Source organism: Arachis hypogaea, chromosome 6 (assembly GCF_003086295.3).
Source record: "Arachis hypogaea cultivar Tifrunner chromosome 6, arahy.Tifrunner.gnm2.J5K5, whole genome shotgun sequence".
Taxonomy (NCBI): Eukaryota; Viridiplantae; Streptophyta; class Magnoliopsida; order Fabales; family Fabaceae; genus Arachis; species Arachis hypogaea.
This window is the reverse complement of record NC_092041.1, coordinates 8,810,296-8,830,317: the sequence shown is the minus strand read 5'-3', so window position 1 is coordinate 8,830,317 and position 20,022 is coordinate 8,810,296. Positions and strand designations below refer to the sequence as shown.

Below are 20,022 nucleotides of genomic sequence, written 5' to 3'. Positions count from 1 at the left end.
ATCTTTCATGCGTGTTTTGGATTTGGAAGCCATGCATGCTCCAGAATTTTCAGGCTATATGAGTACAGGTACTCAATCTATTATTTGGAAAAAAGTTTATTTAGTCAAGTTTAAGATAAAAATATGTTGAGATAAATAGTATTTTGCCAAGTGGAGTGGAGTATGCAGTTGACCTCCGTCGTCAAAGATGTGACTGCGGTGAGTTCCAAGTGGACCGGATTCCTTGCCGGTATGTGTTTGCATGTTGTGCAAATCAATGCCTAGATTGGCAGGTGTATGTGCATGACGTCTTTAAGATGGACCAGGTTAGACGTGTTTATCGAGCTAGATTTAGGCCACTAGGGAATCCTACTACGTGGCCTTCTTATAATGGTCCTCGATTCGTACCGAACCCGTACCTAAGACGCATTTCTAAAGGTCGGCCCAGGAACTATATCCGGATCAACACGGTCAGCAGAATATGCAACCCACACAAACTGACAACAGTAAAGCAAGCAACTAATTAAATTCCAAATAAGTAAATCACTAGACCTAACCCACATACAATGTCAATGCAAACACACCTGACCTTCCTGAAGTTCATCCAAGGCCTTCCTAAAATGAGCAAGCTTAAAAAATCTATAGACTCGGTCTCCACGCTCCCAGTTTTGCCACCTAATATGACGCATGGCGTTAACACAATTGGTTTCTAAACATGAAGATACTAGGTAAATGTAAGATAGTCTAACCTGTTTGCAAGCGGAAAACTGCGAGGTTCCTTAGGAACCGGTGCTAGATATGGTAGGCGCATCCATGCCCAACACAGTAGAAGTGTCAGCGGACCATCTATTTCCTTACAATCAAAACGTGATGCTCTGCATAAACTCCTGTACAGGTGTGCTAGGCATGCTGATCCCCAACTGTACTGTCCAATACTAGCAAAATCATTGAGCAGAGGCAGATACTTCCAATGGACAGATGCCCCAACCTTGTCTCCAAACAAGATCGTACTGATCAACAACATGATGTGAACCTTAACGTACACCTGTATACTGTTCTCATCAGTCAACTGTAACCTTTCTTTTAAATCCCGTAGCTACGTCAGTTTTATGCCGCTTCCTCGACAATCCAACTTTCTCAGTAAGACCCTAAATTGGTGCAGACACTCTGCCTCTAAGCCGTCAAAACTGCTCAAAGTCATCCCTGTCACTGGAAGACCATCAGTCGAAAGACCAAATATCATAGCCACATCTTTCAGTGTCACCGCACATTCACCAACCGAAAGGTGAAAGGTATGTGTATCCGGGTGCCACCTTTCCACTAAAGCATTTATCAGCGCTTTCTGACATTGCACCACTCCAATCTGGGTGACATGGTAAAACCCGGTTAATCGTAAATGCTTTTCCGCTCTCTCATTATACCGATTCGGAGGGACAGTGTGATCACAGGTCAACATCCGTGAACCCTACAAAAGCATAGCAAAATCACGATTCAAATTACACAACTATCATACATAAATATAAAAAATCTAATTATACTTATATTGAATCCGATTTACTAAGTACTAACATTTTTATCTTTAATTTTAACATATTTCTGTCTATTAAAAGGCTACCAATAAAGAAGTAATTACTACAAAAAAATGGAAATATATTATACTGAAAAAATATAAACAACTCCTTCTTAATACTAATCTATTATACTGAAAAAAATTCTAAAAAATAATTACTTACATTGAAACACACATGTAACTATTATTTAAACATATAACCATAAATTTTTACAATTAATTATAACAATTAACTATTTTACTCTAATTTCAAATAAAATTACAAAAATTTATAAAGACCTCATCATTCTTAATACTGATCTATTCATATTCGAAAAAAAATTCTAAACAAAAATTAATTATGTTTAAATCCACTAATCTAACTATTATTTACATACATATTCCTCTATTTTTAAATTTAATTAGAACAGTTATCAACTAAACAACAATCAACTATTAGACATATATATTTTTCTAACTATTATTAAAGTATATATTACTAACTTTCTACAATAATTAACTAACCGGGAACTACTACTACTAATTCTTCTAATACATTACAACCAAAAAATTTCGAAATTTTTTTTTTAACTATCCATTATATTACAAACATAGAAGCAAGAACCAAGTTTAAACATTTATTTTTAAATTTTTGTGAATAAAACTATACACTAACTCACATATATATCTTTCAGTTTAACTCCTAACAATCATAATTATAATTAAATTTCTAAACATAACAAATATAATTCTAAAATATAAAAAAAAATTAACAAATAAACTTACATAATCAGAATAGCCGATATATTTTACAATGTGAAATTCTGGACGATCAACATTTCTAGATTTTGATTTCTTTAACATTTGAGTTTTTTTGAGTTCAAAGAGATGAGCAGAAATGGTTGAGAGAGAAAAAAGATAAAGGCTTCGAAGCTGGCTGAGGAGGAAAGGAAAAGTGAAATTCTTGATACGCATGCAATAGAGGGGGATGGTTATGTTAAATGGGCACCGTACTGGGGAGCACCTGGCCAACGACACGTGGGTGGGATTGGCAACAAATCGGACGGTCCGCTTTGGCAGTAGGAACTCACACGGTCCGAGTTGCGTCTTTCCAGTTGCATGGTCCGACTTCTATTTTCCCTAACACGACCCCAATGTCAAGCACCCCTCCTCCCCATATCAGCGTCTAGCACCAGTTGTGCCTCCATATTAAAATTCAAAAGCGTAGAATAGTTTCATTATAAATTGACAGAATAAAATAGACCGTTAAAAATCAATACGATTTACGAAATTAAATGTTAGAAACTAATAAATTAATTTATTTTAGTTGAAAATTAAAGTATTTAGTCTAAATTTTTTTAAAAATTAAAATGAATAAATACTCAAAAATAAAATAACAACCCGAATATTTTATCTTTTGCTTATCAACTAGAAACCCGTTAAGTGTTTTGGATAACCACATTAATTGCTTTGTGAATTTCTCTAGATTCGTATATTATTGACTCATTGAGTCCAATTACCTAACTATTTTACACAAATTAAATCTGTGACAAGATATGGATCTCTAAGCCCATTCCCGCCCTTAATTAGGCATGAACAATGAGAAGTCTCACAATATCAATATCAAACCAACCGCATACACACACTTTATCATATTCCCTAGCTTCTAGTATTTTCAAGTTGACATTCTCTGTCTTCCCCCTTCATACAGTTTGCTAATATGATGTGTAAGAATCCCTCCTCTTTTGGATAAAGTAAGCTTTCTTGGATATTATATATATTCAAGAATTATCCCATCCCTCCCTAAAGTTAATGTGATCACTCATCAGATCAATGCTACACAAGAGATAATAAAAACCAATGCATCAATAGCAATAATATATAGTAGAAGTAATTTTAATATACATTATAAAAAAAATTTAATACGTAATTAGATAATAACAAATCAATAAAAATTATTATTTTTTATATTAATAATTGATAATACAAATAATTATAAAAATAGATATAATTAATAAATATATAAAATATTTTATACTGTCGTTACTCAAATTATAGTTTTGAGAATTAGATCGAATCAATTGGTTTAATCGAATTAATTAAAAATCAATTATTAAATTAATTCTGTCTAAGTAAAAAAATAATTGGCAACAAATAAATCAAAGAACAAAAAAATTTGATTAGTATATATAAGTTAATTAATGAAATTTGTATTTTTTAGTAGTTAACCGATTTAAAATAATAAAATACAATTTTTTTTAAAGCAAATTATATATTTTACATAAAAATATATTATTTTATTATGATCGATTTGATTTTAATTAAATTTTTAAATTTTTGAACTCTAACTTTATTAATTTAATGACGGATTTGTTTATCAATTTAATGATGATCCCTTTTTCAGAACCTTGGTAAAATTAAGCTCTACATAATATGAGTGATTAATTATAGTGTCGTTACATTCACACTCCCCAGTTTCTAAATTTGAAGAATCTTTTTTCCCTTCCCATAACTAAAGGGAAAAATACTCATATCCAAGAATGTCGGATCTAACAACTATTTATGGATTCCGATTCCATGAATCTGATGCAGGGACCAAATATAGATGAGAAAGTAAGAAAAAGTGGAATGGAAAATAAAATAGATAAACTCACTCTTGATGAGTAGTCTTATCTGATCTTCAATTCCTCCACATCACCTTCTTTCTCTTGAAGCCAAGCTAGCAAATAGCTTCATCATGTTCAGAAACAAATGCATAACACTTGAAGACTTTGTTCAATATAACTGGAATCTAAATTATTATTAGCTCCATAATCATTTGCCCTTTAGTTTATGCTTTTTGGGCAGCCCCATACTTTTTTTATTTTGCATTATGCTCTTTTAATTTAGAAGTATAGGCTGTATTTGTAATAACCTTAGAGGATGAAATATGTCATAATTTAATAAAATTATTGCTATGGTGTTTAAAAGATTATGTGTAATTTATTAAAAAAATTAATATTTAATTTCAAAAATATAAAAATAAATATTTTTAAATATTTAAAATTTATTATAAAAAATAAATTAGATAAAATTTAGACTTCAAAAAATAAGTACTGTAGAATTCAAAGTTCAATAATATCTTGGGTTTATCTTTCTTTGGTAGTTATATATCGTTAGTTAGTCGGTTACCTTATGAATACTCGTGCAGATGACACGTATACCATTCTTGTCCTCTGACCTTTCATTTCGTTAATTAATTAATAATTAATAATATATACTAATTGTAATCTCTAAAGTCTAATGCCGATATTTGATTCCATAATTAGTTTAACATATTTAATCGACAGTACATGGCATTGATTTTGTGCCACCTGCCTCTAAGAAGTTTTGCTTATTTAATAATATTATTCTAATTCTGTTGATATATATAATATAAGAAAGTTCTATATATTGATATTTTTATTAAAATTTAGTTAATATTTAATTATTAAAAAATATATAATTTTATATTATTAAAAATATTAATAATAATTAATTAATAATTACAAATTACAAAATATACTGAAATCTTCTAATACTACCGATATAATATATATATTTGATGCCGAAAGAGTAGTCTCTTTGGACAAATAAATTAATACACATCGTTTTTATTCCAAGGTTTGATTGCATGTACGGCCATCTATCTATCCCAAGATAGATTTAAAATTGAATTATTATCACTAACATAGTTAGATGCTAAAATGCAACTTGTTCATATAGAATTTGCAGTGTCACCATCGACCAAATGATCACTTAGCAGCATTATTTGATTTATTTCCCTATTCTTATCCAACCAACTATCTGATCTGAAGCAACTTTTTTTTCTCTATAATTTATTAATATATGTATGTATGTGTTTCTCTTTCCTATATATCCATTTAACTACACAAACAAAATTAATAAAATAAAATAAAATATAATGCAATAATAACCCACAAGCATGCATATGAGTATATGACCAACAACCACTATAAATAAGAGGTGAATGAAATCTCAAAAATCCACCAGCACCAAATAAACATACACTTAAGAACAACACATACATCTTGGTTGTAAATGGATAGAGTGAGGGATTTGGCATCAAAGAAGGCAGCAGTAATATTCACAAAGAGTTCATGTTGCATGTGCCATAGCATAAAGCAACTGTTCTATGAGCTAGGAGCAAGCCCAGCAGTGCATGAGATTGATAAGGATTCATATGGAAGGGAAATGGAATGGGCCTTGAGGACTTTGGGTTGTAACCCTTCAGTTCCAGCAGTTTTCATTGGTGGAAACTTTGTTGGTTCATCAAAGGATGTAATATCCCTCCATGTTGATGGAACACTCAAACAAATGCTCATGGATGCTAAGGCCATATGGTTCTAGCCACCTACCTACCTATCATCATCATCAAAATTAAACAAATTAAGCTCCTATTATATATACACCAAAAGTGGTGTTATTAAAGGAGCTTTTTGCTTTTTACTTCTTTTTTTTTTTCTTCTTTCTAGCAGACAATTATCTGGGGCACCCTTTTTCTTTTTCTTGTGTGTGTGTCCTGTTTGTTTGATCACTTGTATGAAAATCAAACTTGTCTGTATAAAAAAGAATGTCTTTTGTTTTAATTTGGTACCCTTTTTTGTTTTCCTTAGTTTAATAAGTACATAGTTCTTTGTGTATGTCTACCAGGGTTATGAATCATGATCATCAATTCATCATCAACATATGATGTTAATGCAAATGTTACACCCAATATAATGTTGCTCTAAAGATACTAAACAATAATACACTCACCACTCCATATACCATATTGGCATATTGCTATCAACTTTGGTAAGAATAAAGTACCTAGATAGGGAGAGTATCACTCTCAGGTATCATCCATCTAGTAGTAGATCAGCAGTGGTATTTGTAATTATATATATTTTAGATCTGTTTATAATTATATAATATAATTTTTATCATTAAATGAAATATAAAATTCAAATTCATATTTATTTAGCACCGGTTTAAAAAATTTTAAAAGTAACCTTTTTGAGTTTTTGACTTATGAAAATAGTAATATTAATGTTTGGTGCAAATTTCAAAATCAAATTGCAGCTTTCTAAGAAACTATTTAGGAGCTTATAGAGAAATAAAAAAAAATGACTTCTCTCGTAATACTATTATTTTTTATCACATTTCTATAAAATAAGTACTTTTAGAACTAGAAATTCAAATACAAAATAACTTATTTATAAGTTACTTTTAATATAATCATTTATTATTTAAGTTATTTTTTTAAAAATAATTTAATTAAATTGTTTATCCAAATTTGACTTTAATAGTCTAAAAAGTCAAACTCATTATTGTTGTAAATAAATAGTGAATTTGATAAAGAGTTTTTTTTCTCTCTTTTAATTTGTAATTAATTTGTGTTGTATATTTAAATCAGTTATGTGTATAAAATATATAACATATAATAAAAAAATAAATTAAATAATATATATTTATATACAAATACAAAACGACTAATTTAATAGTTAATTTTTGACTTGAACATAACATATTTGTTTGACAATATAGAATCCTAAAGTTGTTAAATAGAAATACCATTTTTGTCAGTAACAAGGAATAAAATGGAGCCATAACAAGTGTGTGACTATAAACAATGCATGACTTTTATTATTCCAAGTGTGTGAAAGATATAAGTAGGGGTTGATTCGTAACCGCTAAATTATTTGGGCACCCGGTGCAAGCTATGGGATAAAAAGCATGCCACTAAGCTTTGCTATGTATAAGCCATGTTATATAATTCAAACTTCATATATAGCTAGGAATGCTTAATTACCTTCATAAGCATGAGTGTGTGAGAGAGAGAGAGATTATTCTACATCTAGAACTTTATGTCTCATTTTTATTATTATTATTATTATTCCTTCATATCCGACAAACTATGCCTGTATATATAAAATTATATAATCCAAAGTTACTATTTCTAAAATAATTTATCTGCATGAGCACTACGTGAAGTGCAATTGTCAAGCATGCATATTTATTAAGTTACTACAAAAATTTTAAAGAAAAGCTAAGTGAGAAAATAAAAGATAGCATGAAAATATTTTATATGTGTCAAATTAATGAATTTTTTATCTTATAAATTTTTTATTATTTTTTATTTTTTTCAATATGGACTAACTTCATACACTTTTTACATACATACCCCTATATATAGGTATAGTATACGTATACTAATTCCATGTATGTGTATGATAAAAAGCTGGTTTGAGTAGTGAGAGAGAATCATACAAGTTGGGTGGGTGGAACATGAAGAATGAAGAATCTCACAGCCACCGAAAGCCAACTCATCCCTTCTGCACAAGGATTCAAAGCTCTTATTGATTATATATGCATCAGAATCGGGTTTAAATTGACCATCCCTATTAATAATAAGCATTTCCAACATTATTCTATTTACATTATGCAAATTCATAAAATTAAATTAAATCATGATGCCAAATTGCATATTATATATCTTTATTCACTCCAGGATATCGTTTTCATTTCATTCGTCCATGCTGAATAAAAATAATCTTATACTATATGGTTGGTGTCATGCATATATAGCCAGAGACTACTATGCAGTATGTATATATATATATATAATTATTGAAGGCATATGCGTGTTAATATGTCTTCCCAACTTGCTCAAAACCGAATAGGGATCATTCATCATCATCATCACTAATTAGTTGGGTATCTATAAAGCAAAACCTCTTTTCAGTGTTTGTGTATGTGCCATTGCTCTTATTGCATCAAAGAAAGTGATGGTTCTTATTATAAACTTGTCCCTATAAATAGTCTAGTACATACACCATCTCATTTCAAATAACCTCATCAACCTTCATATATATACATTAAAAAAGAAATTCTATATATATATTTCCAAATTTCCTCCTTTATCAGCCCAGGACAAACCATTGGATCGAATTCAAACTCAGGATTGAATTCGGTCTAATGGTTTGGGAGTTCTAAATAAGTCTAAGGTAATCTAAATTCTAAACTCTAAACACTTATATATATATATAAGGATTTTCTTTTTCTTCTTGTATAACATTATGTTTTGTTTTTTTCTTCTGGAACAGAGTTTTGTACATACATAGTAGTTGATCATCAAGATTTGAAGATGGAGAAGGTGACAAGGTTGGCATCTGAGAAAGGGGTGGTGATCTTCACAAAAAGCTCATGCTGTTTGTGCTATGCAGTGAACATTCTGTTCCAAGAAATAGGGGTGAGTCCAGTGGTTCATGAGATTGATCAAGACCCTGATGGAAGGGAAATGGAGAAGGCTCTAATGAGGCTAGGTTGCAATGCACCTGTGCCTGCAGTCTTCATTGGAGGGAAGCTAATGGGGTCCACCAATGAAATCATGTCCATGCACCTAAGTGGTTCACTCACTCAACTCCTCAAGCCATACCAAACTTCATTATCTTGAAACAAATGGAAAATTCATGAATGAACTAGTCCTCATCAGTCATAATAAACTGGCTTGAACTTACTTAATTAGTAGCAGTAGTAGTAGTATTAATTAGTCTCTCTCTCTCTCTCTCTATGTAGTGTTTTTAATGTATGAAAGTTGTGCTCTCTAGCATTTGATTATTATAGCTATCATGTATCATGTAATCTGATAAATATTATAATTATTCTTAATGAAGTTTGATTTATCCAAAATGCTACAACTTCCCATTTTATTTGTTCACTCTTTCTTCAATCTCTTAGGAGCATATATAACTATGACAAAAGACTAATTAAAAGAATGCAAATCCTTCTCAATGTTCATGCATATGCTATAGCCTCATATGCAGAAACAGGATGAGAAAAAGTGTAATGTAAAATAGAAAAGCATTTCAAGCTTTGACAATTGTTTCAAAGAGAGAATAGAATAGAATAGCATAGTGACTGATCAGGCTACATAATAATAATAATAATAATAATTAACAATGATATAATAATAAGAAATATTGTTCTGGCATTAACTTTTTGTATCTGATAGCTAGCTTTGTCCACACATTTAAAAGCTTACAGGGAAATTCTCACCTTTTTGTGGTGTGGTCTTGCAGATTCTTCAACTTTATCCCTCATAAAGAATAGCATTACATTCCTTACCCCCCTCCCTTTTTTTTTTTAGTTATCATGCATTTGGTTTTATTCTCTTTTTTGCCTTTTTCGTTTTTTCCACTAGCATCAGTCAATATCGAATTCTGGGGAAAGCATTATCTCTGTTCTATGAACTAGTGCTGTAAAAACTAATCCACCATTTTTCCACAAAATTCCTTTCATAATGCTAGTTTATTTATATATTTATGCACATACACACACAAGATTATCTAGTTAAAACATGACATGAAGCACCAAACAATGGCTAATTAATATATATATTTAAGTGAATATTATACACGATACTTTTTTATTGTAAAAATATTTATTGATTTTTTATACCAATATATACATACAACAAAAAAAAATGAAACTTTATCTCATTAGTTGGGATCGATTATATAAATTAAATGATATTATTGTATTTTATCAATATGTATCATTTTACAGTGAAATAATTTAAATTTAAATTTTTTTGTTATAGTCTTTTTTAATTTTTACCACTAGTGTACTTTCAATCTGATATGTTATTTTAATCAAATGCTATGCTTAATTTTTTATTCACATATTCAAATTCTTTGAGACAAGATTTTATAATCTTTTTAATAATAATGCTATTCATTTTATGAAATTCTATGATAGATATTAAATTTAAAAATATATCAAGTATTGTAAATATTTTAATAATTTTAATTATTAATATCAATTATAAAATATATACAAAATTAAAATTAATGGTTAAAACAACTAACATACTTAAAAATATAGAACTCTTCAAATGTTTTCTCTAATTTTTGTTTTTTCTCCTATTTTTGAGTGGTCAATATTATAGACATAATAAATGAAAGAGTGATATGTCAAAAATTATTTTAAATATAAAAATAGAGATAGTATTTTAGTTGAATATTGATATTTAAAGTGTATTACAGTATTGTGAAAATTATTTAACATGTTCCCAATACGTGTTGCAACACACCCCTCACGTGTTGGCCAAAATAGTGCCACGTGTTCAACACGCTCCTTACGTATTGGCCAAGATATTGCCACGTGTCTAACATGCTTTTACGTGTTGACTTTTCACCTACCCGTAATTACACCAAATAATCTCATTTTTAACAAAAACACCAATATTTTTTTATATAAAAAAAAATTAGTCATAATATGCTAAATATTTCTTATTTTCACTTGGCTTGTGTGTCATAAATAAAGCATACTTTTCCCAACAGTATGGGAAATAGCTGTCAGAATAGTAGCTAAAAAGTAATGGTCTATTTTTTTCTCAGGAGTTAGCTCAGTGAGTATAAGAATCAAGGCTATAAGAGTCAGTTACTGTCACTGGCAGATGAATGACTTGTTAGTGAGTGAGAGACAAGTAAAGACTAGTAAGAGTGGGGTGTGGATGTGTGATATTCTTCTATCTTTGAAGGCATATGCTTTTGCAGATTGCAACTTTCTGGGTCCATGCGTGAGATATTGATTACTGGTCCAACCCCTCCTCCTTTTATTATTGTTTAGAATTTAGTATCTTTGATGTTATATAGCACAATATTTCATTTCTGTGGGCTTAAAACAACTGGAATATGTTGGAAATTATTTCCTTATGTTACTTTATGTGGACAAAATAAAAAGGAATTGCTTAATAATAGACAATAGTCTAAAATTTTTCCCTTGAAAGCAGATCACCTAATGAAGATTTTATATGCCATGCTCTATTTGGATGTTGAGATTAGGCAACAAAATCTATTCTATTATATAAAAATCGGATGTCTGCACTTAATGATGGAGCTGACGTGGCATACTCCGGAGAGTATTTCCCGATTTAATTATTTTAACTCATTCAATACAATTTATTACCATAACTTAATTATATCAGCTAATTGATTTGATTAGATATTTAAATATTAATATAATTTATTATAATATATATTACTTAATTAATTTTACTACATTAATTGTAATTTGTTATATTAGTTAATTAATTTATTCATTTATAAAGTCTGAAATAAAATAAATAATTTATTGTTTATTCTAATTGAATTCATTAAATTTAATTATACATTATATATGAATTAATAATAATTTGTAAATCACTCTAATTTATAATATTCAATAAAATAATTTATAAATCACTTTATATTATATATATATATATATATATATATATTAATAAAATATTATATATGTCTTAATGTGTTAATTAAATATTATATATGCACAGAAAAATAAATACAAAGATGATTTATACAATATTGATAATATTATATTAGCACGGTGATTTTTTTGTTTTGATATCATATAGTATTGATAATGATAATATTATTATATAATATTATATAAACTTTCCAATATTAGTATAGAAAATTGAAAAATTATTTCTTATGACTATTACTCTTAGTGGAATAGTGTGTCCCTTATATAATATTGATAATTGTTGCTTAATTTAAAGTAATGGTATGTCGGTATCTTAAATTTATTTTTCAATAATAATGATCTAAATAGATAAATATAATTGAATTGAATGATTATATAAAATATTTTATATTATTATTATACTAAAATTAAATTTATTTTTCGGTACATAATTTTATAGGTAAATTTTATACAAGATTAAGTTATTTTTTATTTTTTATTTGTTTTATCTATGTTACTTTATTTAATTTTAAGTAGCGTCATATTTACAATTACCGCCATTATGATATTTTATAAAATATGAAAATCAATTTTTTTATAATTTAAATATCAATGTTTGAGTTAATTTTAATTTAACTTTTTTAAATTAACATTATCTTTCATTTAGATCTTAATTAGTTTAAAATACAAAAATACTAATCTATCATTTTCTCTTTAAATAATAATAACTTTAATTTATTTATTGTCTTTTTTTCTTTTATATTTTGTTTGGCAAATATAATATATGGATTAGGATGGAGTTAAAAAATACTCAATATGATGCATGTTTGGCACTGATAAAAATTCATATGAAATAGAAGAGAAGAAAACAGAAAGCTAAAAAATATTGAGTTAAATGGTGTAAACAGATTCATTGAAATCAAGTGTCTGTGTGTTTTCATCTCTCATCTCATTTTTCAAAGTTTAAACATATTTTGAATGTACGAATTTTAACTATATTTGTTTTTTTCCTCTCCAATAAATACTACCATCTCTTCCTATTTTTGCTATAGACTTGTCTTTTATTTAAAAAACACAAAAAAATGTAAAAAAAAAATTAAATAAATTAAATCTGTTATTATATATTTTCAAAAATTAAATGCTCTTTTAATTAAATATCTATGTAATTCCTATCTATATATAAATTGTATTTTAATATATTGAGTGGTAAATATAAAAAAATATATATAATAGATAAGTTAAAATAACAAATAATGAGATATCTATCAATTCTATCTATTCTATCTATCTATTCTATTATATAAAAATTGAATTTTCGCACTTAATGATAAAGTTGACATGGCATGCTTCTTAGAATGTTTCCTAATTTATTTCTTTTAACTCATAAAATACAATTCATTACGGTGGATTAATTATATCAACTAATTGATTTGATTAGATATTTAAGTATCGCACAATTTAATATTATTATTATGTATATCAATTAATTGAATATAATTATTAGATATAGTTAGGATTAATTAGATCAATTAGCATTATTTAACATATCTGAATATTTATTATAGGATATTACGTCTTTATTATTTCAATTCTCTTAACACCTATAAATACCCTTCAATATTGTATCGTTCTACACAACTTGAATACACACACTTTTTCTCTACTGCTTTCTCTTACCCTTTTTAATAACAATAAATACAATTTAATTTAGTTAGAAGTTCATTACTTTATAGTCTTCTATAAAATAATCTTTTTATCACTTTGGATATTTTAACTCTTTCTTCTTTTTTCTTTTTGTCTTTACATGTAATTTTGTTGTGCGTTAACTTTGTTTATTTAATGATGAAATATACTCATGTTAATTTTATCCTATAATAGTTTAATTTTTTTCTATGTATTTTGATTTGTATAGTTACTATTGATCTTACTGTTTTCGATCTTGCTGTTTTCATTTTCTTGAATTGTTCTTTATTTTTTTATGACTTGATAATTTAAAAAAAAAAGCAAAAAAAAGAAAAAAAAGATGGCAAAAAACGAAGGTTAAAAGCCTAAAATAGCAACATTATTTCTCAGCATTATTATTATGAATATGAACTTTATTATTTCTTTTCTAACATTCTTTAATAGAAGCTTCGTTTCTTTTTCTTAATTATTATTAATACTTTTATTCTTTTCTTCTCTAATTATAAATCTTCTTATAATAATTTTTAATAAGATATTTTTTGTCTAATAAATTTTTTCTCTATTTTTTGTCAAAAATAATTTATATTAGGAAAAAAAGATACAAATTAAATTTTAAAATTCAAATTTAAATAAGATGGTGTAACGGATAACTATTGAATCCATTTGGTCGATTTAAACACTTTGTATTATCGTCATTGAAAATTTCAAATACTATTATAAAATTCTAGATATTTTTATTTTATTGTTCTTAAATTATATATTACACCATATTTTGAAGAGTTTCATCTTTTTTAAAATAAGTGTGACATTATATACTTTTTTGGATACAATAAATGAATAATAAAGTTAAAGTGAGTAACAAAATTGATTATATAATAAGATAAAACTTTTTAGAATTTCTAGCACAATTAACAAATTTTTAGTTTTAAAATAAATATTTACTCTATTTTTTATCTTTTATTTGATTTTTTATAATTCTTTCTTGATTTTTTTAATTAATTGTCATTGTAATAATTCAACATAAATTTGTGTTTTGTAGAAAAAAATTATCAACATTAAAATATAGAAGACTTAACTAAAAAATTTAAAAAATGTTGATTAATCACAAAATAAAAAATTATGAATTGTGCTTTAATTATGTTGTAAAATATAAATTAAGACTATTTAAAATTAGTTTTTTTACCATTAATGTTAACTTCAATCATAATAAGATAAAAAGTAAAGATTGTATATAATAATTTAATTTTATTATTTATACTACCAAAATTATTTTTTAACGAAATATATCCTATTTATTTTTATTCATTGATGATCTTTAATTGTCTATTTTTAATGAAAATTTAAATTGATTAAATTATTTTTTTCAATTAGTAATATAATTATTGTGACATTTATTTTGTTCAGTAAAATTTTTTAATTTATTTAATCTGATTAATCATCTCTTTCTTATTTTATGCTAATTTAACTAATTAAAATTAATAAATTTCAGTTATTTTAATTCTTACAATTTTTTATTATAATAATATATTTCAATTAATGTATTAAAGTAATTTTAATATTTATATGTCATTAATAATAATAATCTCATTTTAAAGTGATATTTTATTCCTAATATATATATATATATATATATATATATATATATATATATATATATATATATATATATATATATGTGTGTGTGTGTGTGTGTTTTATGCTAATTTAACTAATTAAAATTAATAAATTTCAGTTATTTTAATTCTTGCAATTTTTTATTATAATAATATATTTCAATTAATGTATTAATGTAATTTTAATATTTATATGTCATTAATAATAATAATCTCAATTTAAAGTGATATTTTATTCCTAATATTAATTAATTTTATTAAAAGATTAAGATTATGATAGATTATTATTATTTTATTATTTTTTATTTTTTGATATTAATTCAGATGTTTAGCTTCTTTTTATTATTATTTTTTATTCTTTTATTCTATGTGTTTATTCCCATAAATCTTGCTAAATTAAATAAGGGACTGTATATCTTCTTTTTATTCTTCTTTTATATTAACATAAAATTTATTAAATTATTTCTCTTTCGTCTAATAATTTCGTTTCTCTTCTATTTATATTTCTTTCCTTCAATATTTTATTGATTTTTATTTTTCTAAATTTTATTTTAATTTATGTATTTATTCTTACTATACCTAATTTTTTTTTATTTGTGTAATATACATTCTTATATATGTTATAGAAATATAATTTGATTCCATTAACTTGCCAAGTTTTTTTTTGAAAAATTTAAAGCTAAAGCACAAAAATATATTTATAGATATTTTACTTTAATTTTTAACTAAAAATATAATACTTTTTGTCATATTTGTTGAAATTCTAAGTTAAACATATATTTTCAATTTTTTGAATCTAAAAATAATATTCTATCAATGTTAGAATTATTTAGATGGATAAGTAATAGTGAATATAGAATTATTTAGGATGGATAGAACTATAAGTACATCTTTTTATTGAAAATACGAATTTGAAAATGTTATATTCAATTCTCATAGTCAACCTCTCATTTAACCATTGTATTTTCAAAAGATTTTTGAAAAAATGAAATAGTTTTAGGTGTATAATTTTTGAAAAAAATTAATTAATTTAAGATATTTATTATCGTTGATTAAAAAAGTAAATTGAAATGACAATTTAATATTTCTATACTCTTAAAATATTATTTATTTTTCTAGCATTCTTTGTTATCCAATGATTACATTAATATAATTTAATTCAATAAAATTATTTATTATCATTTAATTGAATAAAATTTCTATTTTAGCTGAAAATTTTAGGATTTCTCAACTTCAAGATCAATCACGTTAAATCATTAAAAAATATAACTAAGAGCGCGAAAGCGTCTCTTCATTCGAGAGTATGATTGAGATCAGAGAGCTTGCCTCTTGTGGTTCTTTGATCTTCGTCAACCAAAATCTTCTGTATTTCTGATAGGGCTGAATCACAATTTTATGCGAGAAAAGAGCTACGAAGGCGAGTTTGATGTGTTGGAGACCAAAATCCTGAAATCATTATTTATATTTAAGTGTGACACTCATTAAACCCTAAAACTCAAATAAAATAGTATCTATGATTTTAATCTCATTTATCCAAATCAAAAGTAATAATGACTTATTTAATTAAACATTTATGACAATAAATGAGATCACCGTTATATACGTCATTTAATGTGAAATTACTTAATTTGCGATTATAATTAATTTATGTATTGTCCATAAATATATTAAGAAATAATAATTTTCTAACAATTTTCTATTTGGGTTATAAATATATATTTTTCTGAGATAATCACCTCTTATAAATTTTACACGCAAATCTGAACATTATTTTTGCTATTACTTTAATAATATGATCTATCTCATATATTAGTTATGAAATTATCGAAACTTTTATCACATTAGTGTCACAACAAAACCACGATGATCCCATATTAAAATACTCAACCACATAGATCAAATTTGGATGAGAAAATTCATAAATTACATGCAAAAATGATCTCATGCATGTCTATTTTTAACTTGAATAAAAATTCTATTTTATTCGGTGACAGACTCAGATGAAATTGCAGCGGCAACGTCCACTCTCATAGCGACGGCAACAAAGTGATGAATCTGTAGAAAAAGAAGATAAGAACTTAACAGACTCACAATGAGAGAGAGAGAGAGAGAGAGAGAGAGAGAGAGAGAGAGAGAGAGAGAGAGAGAGAAAGAGAGAGAGAGAGAGGAAAATTTACCTAGAGAAAAGGGACTCGACAGGAGAAAGGTGGCGACGGGCTCAACAGTGATGGTAACGAGATGAGCAGCGATGAAGACATGAGCGGTAAATAGTGATGGACCCAGAAAAATTTAGTAATTGGAGCAAAAATATAATAAAATTTAGGTATAGATTTTTTTTTTTACTTCCCACAATACTCAACAAGTTAAGGACTAATCCGTCATGAATTTGAATTCCATTTAAGAATCTACAATTTGCCAGCAACGAGTTGCTATACATACGAGACGGAATTCGAACCCTCAATACTTACTTAAGCGGACGACTAAGTTGATCACTTGACCAATCTAAATTGGTTTAGATATATTCAAAATTTAAAATTAGAACTATCTAATACATATTAATAAGAACTAGAAATATATACACAATCATTATTATAATATTTAAAATAATAAAAATATAATTTCATACACATAGTATAACATTTAAAATAACAAAAAAATATTCATAAGGACTTTTTTTATTTTTAACATGACTAAATATTATTTTTTATATATATTTTTAAATAATTATTTTACTTTTTATTATCTCATATTTAATTGTCAAATCTACTTATTATAACTTTTATAGTATAAATAAATTTTTTAACCAAAATAATTACAATATATTAATATATAGATAATATATTTTTTTATCTTAAACAATTTTTAAAAAATCACTAATAATTTAAGTTATATTTAATTAGAAAAATAAGTTTAAATTTAATTATTAATTAATTACTAATATATTAAAATTAATTATTACTATTTTTTGAGTTTATTTATTTATTTTTCATACTAAATCAAGTTTAACAATATAATTATTATGTGTTAAGTTGAACAAAATATTTTTAACATAAAATACAAAAAAACTATTTATATTTTATTTTGAGACAAATATAATATAATAAGTGATATATATGTATATAAGTATTAATTTTTTTAAAAAAATTTTGTGGGGGGCAAATGCCCCCTCTGTATTAAACGTGGGTCCGTCCCTGGCTGTGAAGGAAGATGGGAGTTATGAAGTGGTAGGCGGCGATAGACGAGAGCTATGCGATTTTTTGTGAAGAAGTCGAGAAGAAGAAGATTTTGGGTGAGAATGACTGAGTTTATCTTGTATGGCTATAGAGTATAGACTAAAGTTATGAACCACTGAATCTGTGATGTGAGGCAAATCCTAATTCCAAAAAAGTGTTTATATGTATATATCCGAGGCGGGTACACCTTAAACCCGACCATGTCCTGTCCTGAGCAAAATCTGCCCCGACTCGGGTAAGTTATTACCCTCTCCATCCGAGTATGAATGGGTTGAGTATTAGCGTATTCGGAAACTCCTGCCAAGTCTAACCATGTATCGATACTTCATTTATTAAGGGTTTATCGCTAGCCATTGGATTGCTATATACACAAGGCAAGATTCTAACTTCTCATAGTTGTTTAAACGGACGAGTGAGATGATCACTTAACAAACTCAAATTGATTAAAACAAATACTAATTATTTTTAATATTTTAATATTAAAAATTCTGAGAATTTGATTTTAAATATAACTTTGTAAAATATTTATAATAATAATTACTATATATATTATTTAATTTTTTAATAAATTTTTTTATATAACTTTATGTATTATCCCGTATAAGGTATGGGACATACACTAGTTATTATGTAAAACGCAAAATTGTAATTTAGTCAACAAAGTTTTATAACATAATTTATTTCGGATGCTATCATAATATCATTTAACTAATAAAAAAAATTAATTTGATATATAGTTATATATTTCAAAGACCAAATTGTTACGCACATAATTATTTTAAAACTATTTTAATTTGACGAGACTAGTTAGTAGTAATAAAGGCAAAATTGTCTTTTGTCCTTAACATATATATTTAAGTGAGTTTTAATTTTATTTTGGTTGCATCAATTCATATCTTCATGATATCTTTTAACTCAATAAATCAAGAACTAATCAAAGTTTATTTATTGATATAATGAGTATGTATATAATATATTTAGAACATATAAAAACCACATATCTATACCAATATATAAAGTTAATATTAGAATTTGGTGTTCAATTTTTGTAGACACTATTTATCTTTAAATAATTCATTTTACAAACCAAATTTACGGATAAAATGATAAGAGTACATTTTTATTTTTTAATTAAAAAAATTATTAATCCATAAAAGTGTTAAATAATTATTGTAATTATGAGAAAACTAAAAAACTGCTCCATTTACAAACATCTATTACTGGTCTTTTTTCTACATCTTACTGTCTTTTGGTTCTGACATGCATTTATTAAGAAAGGGAGAATTTAACAAATCAATAATTATATTGTTACCGGAGCACAAATACAAGTCATTTTGCTAGAAGGCGTACAAATCATCACGAGATGATTTGACAAGAGAGTTGATACAACTTTTATGCCAAACATAGGTATTTATATTTTGCTTTTTGAAAAATATAGGGATAGAAACACGATAATAGAATTAGTCCAAATAATAGACCCTATGATAATATAAGTGGTTGATATTTTATATTCACGGTTTATTTTATTTTTGAGTACTAATTTTAAATTCAAAAGACAAGTACTCTAAAGTTTTTAATTATAACTGATCAAGCACTACTGCTCAATATCTCAACAAATTTCTTATATGAACGAGTTTCAAACAATATATAAAGACAATTACTACAATTTGATGTCCAACTTTTAAAAAAATTATCT

The 20,022-nt window shown here is 26.1% G+C and overlaps 3 protein-coding genes across 3 annotated transcripts; 2 read left to right on the top strand and 1 right to left on the bottom strand.

Annotated features, from left to right (window-relative positions):
• Positions 1-398: 398 nt before the first annotated feature.
• LOC112805259 (protein MAIN-LIKE 1-like) lies at positions 399-2,392 on the bottom strand. The gene is made up of 5 exons (XM_025847659.1): positions 2,315-2,392; positions 1,080-1,444; positions 729-989; positions 564-654; positions 399-476 (listed from the first exon to the last, which is right to left on the bottom strand). Exons 1-5 carry the CDS (start codon positions 2,390-2,392, stop codon positions 399-401), a joined length of 873 nt encoding a protein of 290 aa, XP_025703444.1.
• A 3,104-nt stretch (positions 2,393-5,496) lies between these two features.
• Positions 5,497-6,301, top strand: LOC112698077 (glutaredoxin-C11-like). Its single transcript, XM_025751490.2, has one exon. The coding sequence runs from the start codon at positions 5,609-5,611 to the stop codon at positions 5,915-5,917; it is 309 nt and encodes a 102-aa protein (XP_025607275.1). The 5' UTR covers positions 5,497-5,608; the 3' UTR covers positions 5,918-6,301.
• A 2,095-nt stretch (positions 6,302-8,396) lies between these two features.
• Positions 8,397-9,241, top strand: LOC112695845 (monothiol glutaredoxin-S11). The gene is made up of 2 exons (XM_025748353.3): positions 8,397-8,556; positions 8,656-9,241. The coding sequence occupies exon 2, from the start codon at positions 8,697-8,699 to the stop codon at positions 9,003-9,005; it is 309 nt and encodes a 102-aa protein (XP_025604138.1). The 5' UTR covers positions 8,397-8,556; positions 8,656-8,696; the 3' UTR covers positions 9,006-9,241.
• Positions 9,242-20,022: the final 10,781 nt, after the last annotated feature.